Consider the following 13313-nt stretch of genomic DNA (forward strand, 5'->3'; position numbering starts at 1 on the left):
CCCTGCTAAGTTGTTTATCTACAAATAACAGGAGAGATCTGCTGCGCCAGGCCAGGTGTCCCTGACTCAGTCAGGCTAGGTGGGGATCCATAGCAGCCCCCTAGCAGCCACCAATCAGCATGAGACAGGGAAATACCTGGGATGCCAGATGACCCTCCCAGTAGTTTATGGTGGTTGATAACATGTTGGGGAACCATGTAGTTCAGCACAAACACCCCTCTTGGCTTAAACCAATCAGTTCAAATGAATACCCCTTTTGTACTGACCAATCACCCCTACCCAACTTGTTCCCGCCAGTGAATGTGCTAATCATGTTTTAGAGTTGTTATTTGATTTTCCCAAGGTGTGTGATGATTTGCTATGATGTATGTGAAGTCCCTGCCCTCTCCAAAGAATGTATAAAAATGCTGCAAACCCTGGGCTCGGGGCCTCTCAGAGTCACCAGTTGCTGTGTGTGTTCGTGGAGGACCGAGCTAGCTCACAATAAACACCTCTTTGCTGCTTACATCGATCTTGAGTCTCTGGTGGTCTTTGAGGGTCCTGAATTCGAGCATAACACATTATGATAAAATGTTCTTGCCAAACAACACATTAAGCATAAAGAAGCTCATCAGGCAAATCCTTAATGTGGGTAATTCTATAAGGCAATTGATCTTTTTTTTTTAAAAATTTTTTATTTATTTTTTAGTTTTCGGCGGACACAACATCTTTGTTTGTATGTGGTGCTGAGGATCAAACCTGGGCCGCCCGCATGCCAGGCGAGCCACAGTCCCAGCCCCAGGGCAACTTCCAAAAAGTTAATATTGATAAGAAGGGAGAAGTATTTATTTTCAACTAATTTTTTTTTAGGAGGGATATGGGGTCTTGCTATCTCACTATATTGTTCAATATTTCCTCAAATTCCTAGGCTCAAGGGATCCTCCTGCCTTGGCACCCCAAGTAGCTGGGATTATAGGCACATGCCACTACGAATGGTTAAACTCCCAATTTTTTTTAAAATGGTTTTTATCGGTCTATTACAATTAAACATATTAGTAGGATTCATTGTGACATATTTGTTCTACAAGCACATTACATAATTTTTTTTGTAGTTGTAGATGAACATGCCTTTATTCTATTTTTTTGTTGTTGTTAATGTGGTGCTAAGGATCGAACCCAGTGCCTTACACATGCCAGGCAAACACTCTGCCACTGAGCCACAACCACAGCCCACAGCCTCATTCATTATGTAATTTGAGTGATCTCATTCTAAAGTACCTCCCATTTCCTTTTCTTCCTGTCTCTGATCCACTGCTCTACTGATCTTCCTTTTATTAGTAGTATTTTAATTAGAGCATTATAATTTTATGTAAATAAATAAAAGCAGAATTAATTGTGGCATATTTGTACTCAGACATAAAATTTTTTTCCCAGAATTTCCCCAATCCTCCCCTCTTCCCTCCCTCTTGATCCTGTTCCTCAACTCTATTGGTCTCCCTTCTCTTTTTATGTAGACACCCTATTCTTATCCTCAAGGCCTTGAATTACCTACACTGGCCACATCCTCTCTTCTCAGAGGCAGTGTGGGCTGCCTTTTGGTTTAAATTCTGATCCTGCCACTTACAATTTATGTCATCTTGGGAAGATCACTTCTTTGATCCAATTTTCTTATCTGTAGAATGGATTGCTAGGAAATTCAATTAAATACTATGTATTAAATGTATAGATAGCTTATATAAAAGGCCTAATACAGCAGGAACTCAACAAATATTAACTTTAATTAAAGATGATAATGAGGGGTTGGGGTTGTGGCTCAGTGGTAGAGCACTCGCCTAGCATGCATGAGGCACTGGGTTCAATCCTCAGCACCACATAAATATAAAATAAAGTCATTGTGCCAACTTAAAACTAAAAAATAAATATTAAAAAAAAGATGATAATGATATAGGTAAGAGATTACAGTGATGCTACTACTTCCAAGCACTGCAGGAAGTAGAGATAGGAAAGAGGAATGAGTTAAAACAGCTGTGAAAAGCTGCCAAGATAGAAAACAGGAATGAGTTAAAACAGCTGTGAAAAGCTGCCAAGCTAAGGAGGTCTAGAGAAGCAGGACCCTGAAAATCCTCTTATCTTCCAGAAGTGTACAATTCCTCCTGGGTGCTCAAAAGACACTGATAACTATTCCTACTTCATAGTCTTATCCAGTGGATGCTGAATTTCAGGATCTTGAGAGCTGGGTATGGTATGGAGAGTGAGCATATTGTTTATAATTGTGCAGTGAAGACAAAGGAAGAAGAGAAGACCCTGTTCTGGGCAAGGGGCTCAAATTTAATGTAAGACACTTGTTGGATGAATAGTTCATTAGGTGAGAGATCTGGGTTCAAGTTCTTGGGTGCCACAAGCCCCTTTCCCTCTGTAGGTTCCCCCAACTGTGAAATGAGGAGATACACTGTCTCCCAGATCCCAACTCTGTACATATCAGCATTTTTTTCCCCAGCTGACCTGAGGTTCTAAACTCGGAATTAGTATCCACCTCCTAAGTGATCTTGAGCTAGCCCTTTCACTTCTCAGTTGTGAAATGGTAACATCATCACCTTCAGGGTAGCAGTGTGGATTAAATGTGGTTCTGACCTTCAGGTACTTAGCAGAGGGCCCCACTACAAGGAGGGGCTTCCTTCTTGCCTCCTACCTACTGACTTAAAGCTCATGAGCTAAGGAGGTCTAGAGACCTTTCTCCTTCACCATACTGTTAGCTCTCTGAAAGCAGTGGCAGTGTCCTAATTACTCTTGGTAGACTCAGTATCTATGCCAATGGCCCAGCAGAGTAGCAAATGTTTCCAAACTGAAAATGGGGGAGTAGCAAGAACCAGTAGTCCAGGTAGGAGCATAAATGTTCCATAATTCCTGTCACCAAGCCCTGCCTTTCTCCTGTCTGCAGTGGAGAAAAGCTGGTACAGACACTTTTGCACCCAACAGCAGGCTTGGGCTGTTACGCCCTTGCAATGGTATGTGCGCCACAGGGCATGGGAGCACCAGAACACGCCCTCCTTTCTATTGCCAATATCCTGCTTTTGTTCACTCCAAGTAGCCCTGGCCAGGCCCAGGAGAGGGAGCTAGGAGAGGAACGAGTGCAGGCATGCAGGAGACAGTCACACCAGTCTGCTGGGAAGAACACCTGGTTGGAGAGCGACATCAGCAATCACACATCTGTGTCAAGGAAAGCCTTTGAAGGTTACAGCCAGATACAAGGCCAAAGTAATCACCACAGGTGTCTCTGAAGAACAGGAAGGTGAACAGTTGATAGGAAGACTGGTTATGGGTCCATAGCTCTGTTTTGCTACAGTAGACAACTGGGTTCTTAGGCCACTGGAAACTTTAGTGTTCTAGCTTAGGTATTAACGATATCTGCTATTCTTTGAATGCCAGTCAAATTCCAGCCATGGTATAGGATGCTTTCCTTAAATTATCTTTAATCCTGACTATAACTCTGCAAGGTGGAAGAATTATTCTTTTGTGTGTGTGTATGGTATGGGGATTGAAGTCAAAGGTGCTTTACTACTAAGCTATACCCTGATCCCCTTTAAAAAATTTTTTTTGGGGGGTACTAGGGATTGAACTCTGAAGCACTCCACCACTGAGCCACATCCCCAGCCCTATTTTGTGTTTTATTTAGAGACAGAGTCTTATTGAGTTGCTTAGGGCCTCACCATTGCTGAGGCTGGCTTTGAACTCACAATTCTCCTGTCTCAGCCTCTTTAGCTGCTAGTATTACAAGTGTGCCACCTCATCCAGCCCTTTTTAAAATTTTTGAGATAGAGCTTCACTAAACTGACCAAACTGGCCTTGAACTTATGATCCTCCTGCCTTAGCTTCATGAGTTGCTTGGATTACAGCCCCATACCTGGCTTTATTTTTTTGAGACAAGTTCCCGCCAAGTTGTGTGGGCTGGATTTGACCTTGTGATCCTTCTGCCTCAGTCTCCAGAGTCTCTGGGATTATAGGCATGTGCCATAGCACCTGGTTGGGATCATTCTTGTTTTCAGACCAGAAGACTGAAAACCAAAGTCTATGTCAAGTCACCGTGCAAAGTTGCCCAACCCTTAAACAATAAAGTTGGAACCTGAATTTATGGGTACTTGGTGAGGAAGCCGTCTCCTCTGTACATCTTCTGAATGATACAGCATGTCTCAACAGCTAGGCTTCAAAATTCTGATCTGTGACAATGAGAAGGCTAGCATCCTGATAGCTCAAGTCCCTTCAAGTATAACCCTTTGGGATTATTCTCCTTTAGCTAAACAGTGAATGTTAAATGGCACAATTCATTTTTTTCCTTCATTTATTCCAGTTTTCTGTTTTCCAGCAGTTATCTCTGTCCTTTAGGAAAAAACAAAAAAATCAAAAACACATTCTGGAAATATAAGGCACTACTAAAAAATGTCTCACCTCAGATTCTTAGAGCCTATAACCACCATAGGTTTTCCCAAAGCCAAAGCATTTTTCCAGTTGTCAATTTTTTTTTTTTTTAAGAGAGAGAGAGAGAGAGAATTTTTAATATTTATTTTTTAGTTCTCGGCGGACACAACATCTTTGTTGGTATGTGGTGCTGAGGATCGAACCCGGGCCGCACACATACCAGGCGAGCGCGCTACCGCTTGAGCCACATCCCCAGCCCCTCCAGTTGTCAATTTTTGAAAGTTTAAAGTGGAAGCCAAAATGTGCCATGGCTGCAGATCCAAGGGCACTCACATGGGAGGTGTTAAAGCTGGGGTCAGAAGCCAGGGCTGAGGCATTGGTTTCTAGTCTCCTGAGCAGTAAGAGAATAAGAGCTAAAATCCTTAAATGTAGGGAGATCACCCAGAAGCCCACACACTGAAGCTGCACTTAAAAACAACCTGCCAAACTTCTCTTTCAAAACATTACAGAGGGCCTGAACAGATACAAAGTGAATGAGACTCTGATAGCCACTTTAGCAGGTCAGCTCCCATCCAAACTGAGACCTTCTGAATCATCAGAGAACACATACATAATCAGCTGAGATTTTTCACAAAAAGTTCATTTACAACATATCACCTAAGGACAGTTACTTCATGGCTCTGTGCCTCAGTCTCCTCATTTGTACAGAATATTGGCGTTGCTAAAATCTCATGGGGTTATTAGAATTATGTAAAAGTACCCCACACAATGCCTAACTCACAGCAGATGCCCAGTAACTGTTTTCTTCCCTCCCCAATTTGAGAATACTACAGGAAAATGCTGACAGACTTATTTCCCTCCCATGCTTAGGAAACACAGATCTGCTTCTCATCCAGAACCAAACAGATTTCTGTAAGTAGAGAAGGAAAATCTAATCAATTAGAAACCAATCAATCTAATCAATTCCTAACAATTAGGATATAGTTACTGTATATCTTGGATGTGTTAGAACAAGCAGGCAAGGTGCTATGCCAGAAGCCGCCAAGTGAGATTCGATATTGGCCCAGACCTCACACACACACCCAAATTCTTCAGACCAAATGTTTACATGTAAATTATCAACCTTACGGAGTAAAGGAACCAAACAGTCATCATTATAGTAGATTTATGCAGGTTAAAGAACAAGCCCTTCCATGTCCTAGAGAAGGCCCAGCTCATCCTTAACTTGCCAGTTGTGGCAAAAGCTCTTTGAGCCTCTTGCCTCTGAGTTCTGACTGGGATGAACAGGAGGAAAGAAAGCTCCCTTAGTCATAGCCTGAAAGTGCCAAGAATGGGAATGCCAATTCTCCCCTGAGTTCCCAGAAGGGCAGATATAACAGGGGCCTAAGAGATTCAGGTCCACCAGAGCTAAGGCTTTTATCACCAAAGATCCTTTTATTATGTATATGCCTCCTTCCTGCAGACTCTGTGGATTGAAATAGCCAAATAAGGTGTAATTATTATGGGATATAATTCTTTTGTAAAAAAATTAACCAACACATAACAAGCCTCTGTTCAGCAAGAAGTGTTACCATAATGCATTGATGAAGTTCCAACCAAAACCCAAGAAGCCCATAGTTTCAAGTAATTTGTGCAACTGTACTGCAATTAAAGATAGGGCTTCCATTATTTGGGGGAAAAAAATGGAAAGAAGTTTGTGTGTCTCTGAGGAGCTATGTAAGTTGCAGAGTTGGGAAGCACTGACCTCATCCAACTCTTTTATGTTTCAGAAGACGAGAAAAAGAATCCTAGAGGACTGAAGGTAGCTGCCAAAGGTTACTGCTAAATTGGGCAGGGTTAATAATTTTTGCTTTTAAATGTGGGTCCTTTAGAATACAAAGAGGCACTTGTTTCCTTCAAGAGATAATGTGTAAAGCCAAGCTCCTCAAATAAATGTTGGACATTAAGAAAAATTCTATAAAAAGAAACATTTCTTTAAAGAGGTCAGATACTCACTGGGGTGGGATGTAGCTTAATGGTAGAACATTTGCCTAGCACATGCAAGAGTTTGGGTTCGATCCCCAGCACTGCAAAAGGGTGGGGGAAGATCATTCCTAATTTATTTCTGTAAATTCCAATTTGGGAATGCTCCTATGATTGCACTACACCCCTCATGACAGTGGCATGGGCAGGGAAGATGTGGTGTGGCCTTCCAGGCAGGCATATACAAGGCACTGAAATGACATTCTTCATTCCCTCTTCCCTCCCTCACACAGTCACGCCTGATCATGTCCCCGTGGAATCTCGTTGCGTCACCTTCCTTGCAACCACAGCTCCTGAACTCTTGTGGACTTTGTACTCCTCCAGAGACATGAGGGTCAAGGACTTAATTTGTTATATTCTGGCAAGGGCCCTGTTTAAGAGCCTAGGAAATCTAGCCTTACATTATGCCAAAGAGGAAACTAAGGCCTAGGGAAGGGACAGGTACTAAGTCAGAGATACGTCCTTGAAGATGCCTGAAGAAGGGGGTTGATGGCAGAAGCAGCTTTCCAACCAGTGAGTTAGCCTAAAACCTGGCAGAGCAGAGGATGTGGGTGGTCTCTCCTCTGGACCTGTGTGCTCTTCAGAAGAGGCTTCAGAAACGTGGCCTCTCACTTAAGGGAGGGCGAAGGGTCTGTACTCAGTGACTCAGTACTGCTTTGACTCCAGTTTGACACAAGAGTTTTGGGGGTAGAGGTGAGGTCATCAGGTTCTCTAAAGGGGCTGGGGCAGAACAAGACAAAGGACAAGCACCGGTAGCCTGGCCCTCAAAGATCCAGGGTAAGAGGTCATCATCACCTGCTCTAGCTCCAGCTCCTAAGAAGTCATGTCTTGACCCCCATAAAAGGGGCATATTAGTCTTGGCACCTAAAGGAACAACCCTTTCCCCAAACCGCCTTTCAGGATTAAGAGTAAGAGGAATTAATGAGGACTGAACTAGTGAGTACTGCAATACTTGGCATATTGATTTCACATGCAAAATCCAACTCAAGATCAACTCCTACTGCTCCTCAGAAAAGAATCTCTTCAACATGCTAGGCAAACCATCCCTTTTTCTGCTCTCTGCTGGGAGAGGAAAGCAAACCTGACAAGGCCCCTGGGGGACATGAGGATAGAAGGCACTGTGACAGCCCAAAGGATGAAAGATAAGAAACTCAGAAAAAGCTGGCGAGGAAGACCCTGCATGTTACCTTTGTTGAAAATGGTTGCCTCATCTTGAGAGATTAAAGAATAAAATGCCTGTGATGCCTAGTATAGTCAGCATCCAGGACTGGTCCCTCCCCAGGTCCAGATGCTTCCCACCACTCTATCAGGATCAGTCATTTAGTGAAACTACATGGCAACTGCTTTCTGCTTAGGGCCTGGCCACCTGACAGTAAGTATCCCAGAAGCAGTGATATCTGGGCATGGAGCTGGGTTGGGGAAGCCACAAGAAAAAGTCAACCAGGACTGTTGGTGAGGGGGAGGCAGCCCTTAGAACAGCAGTTTCCCAAAGAATAAAAACAAGCCCCACCCCAGTCAGGAATGGCTCCATTCAGAAGGGACCCAGAGGGCCAGAAACCCCTTGGGGAGTTTCTATTGGAGGTGGGGTGGGGCAATGTGCAAAGAAAGGCAAGTCAGAAGAAAGTTTCCATACCTCCCTCTGAAAAGCTCCAGAGAGAGAGGCCCCCATAAATACTTAGGCCTGAGGATTAGGTGTGTGTTGGGGGGGCAGTGTAGGGGCTGGCCTAGTAGAACACTCCAAAACCAATTTCTCCATTCTCAGAATCCTTGCTCCAGCCTCTCCCCAGCAATATACTCACCTAGAAGCTTAGAAGCCCTTCAAGGCCAGGGGTAAATGTGCCTGCCATTAAGAGAACAGACATTTACAGGGTGCCCACTGTGTACCAGGCTACCCACACCCAGACCTTGCCAGCTTCCACACTTTGGCAAAACCTGCCTGTCCTGCTTGTTGGGACAAATTCTTGGGCAGGCAGCATGGCCTGCAGGTAAGACATGTGAGAGCTGGAAGAACAGCACCTATTTGTGCTCTTCCCCTGGAAGCAGTAACACTAAGAACAGGCCATGTCAGCGGTATCTTTTGGAGGCTCTTCCAGGTGTGTCTGGGAAGGAAGAGAACTGGAGCTCCCTAGAAGCCTCCTTCTGGGCTTACCCCTCACCTCACCATTTCCAGGACAAGTTGGGTCCCCTTTACCAGGCAGGTTCTGCCTGGCAGAAGCAATGGTTAAGGGATAAGTGAAGTCAGAGAAGCAGATTCAGGAAGCCTTCTGCCCTCCTCTCAGGACAGGGGGCCAGGAGAGAAGATGAGAAAGAGAACTCGGAGACCAACTCACCGAAAAGGGTCTCTGGAGGTGAAGTAAGCTGGGACGGACAAGTAACTCCCCATCTTCTTCCCACAAGACTAACAGGCTCAGCTGCAAACCCGTCTGGGAGTGCCTCAGGCCAGCTGCAGACGGCCACCATGACAGGTCCTGGTTCCTCTGGCTGGGGGCGAGCTGCCCTGCACGCTCACCTCTCCCTCCGGAGCAGCAGGAGGAGGGTGAGGACTCCAGGCCACTTGGCCCCCACCAAATTCCCGCAGGGGTTCATGGCTGGGACGGCTCCTCCCTAGTTCTCGGAAGCTCAGATGGCCCCTTGGGACTCCCAGACAACCACCTCTCTGCAGAGGTTATACACATACAGGCATTCTTGGGCAGGGGTTGGTGACTAGCTAAGAAAGAAGCGCTGCTGTCAAGTTAGCTTTCTTCTTCAGTTCCACCCCCGAATGAGGGAGGGAGGGAGGGAGGAAGAGGAGGGGCTCTTGCAGAATCGAGGTGTGTGGTTGGAGCAGCTGTTAGGAAACAGACCTTGCAGCAAGGGGTGGAGCTGGGCCGGAGCGAGGCTGCAGGCAGGCGCTGCAGACAATAACTAGGGCTGGCCGAGAGCGTCCATCCCAGAGCTCAGAGAAGGACAGTGTAGGAGAGGGTCAGTGCATCTGACTCCAATGTCCCCAGCCTGAAGAACTACCTAAGACAGTAAATCTGCTCAGAGGTGAAGCACAGGATGCCAGCTCCAGGCAGAGCCATTCCCCCAGAAAGGAGGAACCTCTGCAGGATAGACAGCTCCAGAGAAATCCTCAGCTCTAGGATGGCTTCTACTCTGTCCTGGTATTAGGGCCCCCATTTACCCTTTTCCTCAGACTGGTCTGGGACATCCCAAAGAGCTGGCCCATGGGAGCTCCCACTTCCATTCTGGGTCAGGGCTTTGCTACAGATGAGGAAACAAGGCCCAGAGTATTAACCAACACCTAATGTGATTCTATGTGGCAAGCACTGTAAGCGTACTCTTGTTTCTCTGAGATAGGAATTAAGCCCACTTTATAAACTAGGAAAGTGAGGTACAAACCAGGCGTGGTGGCGCACACCTGTAATCCCAATGACTTGGGAGGCTGAGGCAGGAGGATTACAAGTTTGAGGCCAGCCTCAGCAATTCAATGAGACCCTCAGCAGCTTAGCAAGACCCAGTTTCAAAATAAAAAATAAAAAAAGGCTGAGGATAGAGCTCAGTGGTAAAACGCCTCTGGGTTCAATGTTTAATCCCTAGTACTGAAAAAAAAAAGTGAGGTAGAGGGAGATTAGGTAACTTACACAAGGCCAAAAAGCCAGTCAGTAGGGGACTGGGATTTATATGTTGGCCACTGTGACCCCAGAGCTGCAGCTCTCAAACACCATGCTTCATTCCTTCCCTTCAGGGGAAACATCTCTTTCAAAGCCCACTGACTGTATTTGGAGCCAGGTCACTTGTGCCCTCTCATTCATTCCCAGAATGCCATCACTTGGCCTCAGTGGGCAGTGGTGCTTCTTCCACTGTGTCTAAACGTACCATACTGGCAGAAGCAATGGTTAAGGGATAAGTGAAGTCCCTTAACCATTAAAACCTATAAAATGAGGCACAATGGAGAAAGCCTGGGGTGCCTTTGGGGATGACAGGCCTATATATCTGCTGTGAGGCTGGTGAAACCTGAGCATTCAATGGAGAAAGCCCCTTATCCCTCTGGCCTGCAGGGCTGTGAGAAAAAAGGCTGCTGGAAGAGACAGGAGTGCCCAGACTTCACTATTGGACTTGAAGCAGTGACACAGGCTGTCTCCCATTAAGCACATACCCCTCTCCACTGGAAAGATCCAGAGTTGCCTTGCAGCTGCTGTCTGTCATTGTGAAACATGGCAGGAAAGTCTGTGACAAAGGTGGTAGTAAAAAAAATCTTTGGGTTACAAGAAAGTCTTTTCCCATTCCTCCAATTAGGCACAGGAATAATAATGAGTGTGGTCAGAGAGACTGGAGCTGGGCATGATGGCATACACCTGTAATCCCAGCTACTGGGGAGGCTAAGGCAGGAGGATCACAAATTCAAGGCCAGCTTGGGCAACTTAGCAAGAATGCTTTAAAACAAAAAGTAAAAAGGGCTAAGGATGTGGTTACTATTGCTAAGCAGTGAAGTGTCCTTGGTTCAATCTCATTGCTGGAGTGAGAGAGAAAGGGAAAAAGAGATGGATAGACAGATACTGGGTTTGTATCCTGTATTTATTGAGCATTTAGTATATTTCAGGCCCTGTGTTAAGCACTATCCTTCTATTACCTATCATATTTAAATTGTCACTGTATAAGGCAGAGGTTATAACCCAATTAACAGATAAGGAAACTTCATATTTCAGTTATTAGCCTAAACACAAAATAGCTGGTAAGTGGTAAGGGTGAGGCTGGATTTCAAACCCAGTAAAGTATGCTTCTAGAGCAGGGGTCAGAAAACATTTTCTGTAAGGGGCCAGAGTACAGATACTTTAGGTTTTGGGACATACAGATTCTGTCACTACTACTCAACTATACCATTATAGTATCAAAGCTGCCATATATGAAATATACACAAATGGACAAGGCTATATTCCAATAAAACTTTATTTGTGGACAGTGAAATCAATTTCATATAATTTTCATGTGTCACGAAATAGTCTTTTTCTCTCCTTACAACCATTTAAAAATATGAAAATTTCAGGCAGTAAGTAAACATTTGCCCACCAGTTTGTGTTCTAAAGCTACAGAGTTCAACCATTCTGCTCACTGCCTTTAATAACAAAGAGCAGCTTCTGGCATTTGTGCAGAACTTAGACACCACATCCAGCCCCAGAGGCAGTGCCCATTGAATGGGTGCCCAACCTGCACCAGGCACTGCTTGCGTACCCTACCTGTATATATGAATGGATTTTAATCCACACTGTTTGGAAGAGCTGTGATCCTCGCCCCACTTTTCTTTTCTTTCTTTCTTTTTTTTTTTTTTTTTACAGATAAAGGAACTGGGGTGCAGAAAGATTAAATCATTTGCCTGAGGTCATCTAGCTGTATAATTTAGAAGTGAAGCCAGGATTTGAACCTAGACAGTATAGACTGTGCTCTACCATGCTGTACTGGAGCGCAGCCTGGGCTCACAGCCAGACTGTCTGGGTTTGAATGCGACAATGTGCTGCATGTAAGCCCTTGGCACCAAGTCTGGAACACATTAAGGGTTGATAAATGTTAGCTGTTAATATCATTAGGACTATTGTTACAACTACCATAGGCTAGCTATGTGGCCTTTAGTCCCTGTCTCTGTCTGGGCCTTGATTAGGTCTCTAAATAGCTTTCAGCTTCAGTAGTTTTCAGCCCTGTGAGGTTGTGAAGGGCTCCCTGTTTTCTTTGGGTCTAAAGTTGAGTTGAACCTCTTGGGCTGGCCTTGCAAGGATCAGAATCCTGACTTTGGGGCCACACAAGAGACACAGAGGAGGAAGGGGTGGAAGGGTGGGGACAACACACAGGATACTGCAAGAACTACACAGCTGAAGAGCCAGAAACGCTTTCTTCTAGCTACAGAGCCAACTACTTCTCACCAAAAATATATTATGTTCCCCTGTAATTCGATCAGGCAAGGAGGGCCCCTAAATTAAGACTGGAACTAGCAAATCATCTTCTAATTGCACCCTCTGATTTCTATCTGATGAAGAGAATGTAGAAGGTAGAAAATGCACGCCACAAAGAGACTTGAGGCCAGGGAACCCATGAGCATAACTCCTCTTGACATTTCACACAGCTCTGCTGTTCCAGTGGCGGCGGGCGCAGTGAGTCGGTGTCTAGGAATGCAAGCAGGAGGATGCAGGCTTTCTCTTCCCCCACTCCCCTTACAAAGGATGCAGCGGGTGGGTGGGGAACTGGTGAGAGGACTTCTCAGTGCCACAAAACTGCCTCCCCCTTCAAGAAGGGCAGCCAATTTCTAGTGTCCCGAACTAAAAGTGAAGACCCTCCCAGGTGGAACTGATTTGACCTCTGTAAATCCAGGCTTCAGGAGGACTGACCATCAGATGTGATAAGACATTTTCTGTTCAGACCCAAGTGTATGGTTCCTAATGGCCAAAGTCAAAGGGCCCAAATCACCCAGAACTGGGAAGTGATAAGTTATAATGGAAGACATAATTTCCCCCATGCTGTCCTTGGAAACTGGTCCCAGAGGAAAAGCTGTTTTTGCAGGTCCCCAGAGCAGCTGGCAGAGGATTCAGCAGTTACCAATGCCAGAGGCAACTGCAAGGATCCTTGGACTGGCAGTTATGGTCGGGATAAAATGACAGGAGAGGTGCTAATCTCCTGCACATTTCACAAGTTGGAAGCCTGGCAAGGAGCTGAGCAACTGACTACTCAGAACCAGCTGGAACATGGGGTTTCAAGGTGTCTGTAACTGCCACAGTCTGGAGAACAGCTTCAAAGCCAATAGCCCTCACTGAATGCTCTGGTGAGTAGTAGTGAATGAATGAATCACCTCCTTCTATTTGGAAGACAACTCTGGTTAAACAATCCAAAGCCCAGGGAACTGTGTTTGTATGAGGCCCTCTACTGGCTAGGAG

At 45.3% G+C, this 13313-nt stretch overlaps 2 protein-coding genes across 4 annotated transcripts in view; both read right to left on the reverse strand.

Moving 5' to 3' along the window:
• The window catches only part of SFI1 (SFI1 centrin binding protein), a 322241-nt gene that overhangs the window by 308318 nt on the left and 610 nt on the right, over positions 1-13313 (reverse strand). The gene's annotated exons all lie outside the window — the stretch shown is intronic.
• The window catches only part of LIMK2 (LIM domain kinase 2), a 70989-nt gene that overhangs the window by 22024 nt on the left and 35652 nt on the right, over positions 1-13313 (reverse strand). The window contains exon 1 of one of the 3 annotated variants that reach the window (XM_081282944.1): positions 8745-9174. The exons of the other annotated variants lie outside the window; for them this stretch is intronic. Within the exon in view, the coding sequence (XP_081139070.1) occupies positions 8745-8797 (53 nt within the window). The 5' untranslated portion in view covers positions 8798-9174. Of the gene's footprint in view, positions 1-8744; positions 9175-13313 lie in introns of those variants that run through there. 3 annotated transcript variants of the gene reach the window in all.

The sequence above is a fragment of the Spermophilus citellus genome (genome assembly GCF_964194105.1).
Source record: "Spermophilus citellus genome assembly, chromosome: 3".
Lineage (NCBI taxonomy): Eukaryota > Metazoa > Chordata > Mammalia > Rodentia > Sciuridae > Spermophilus > Spermophilus citellus.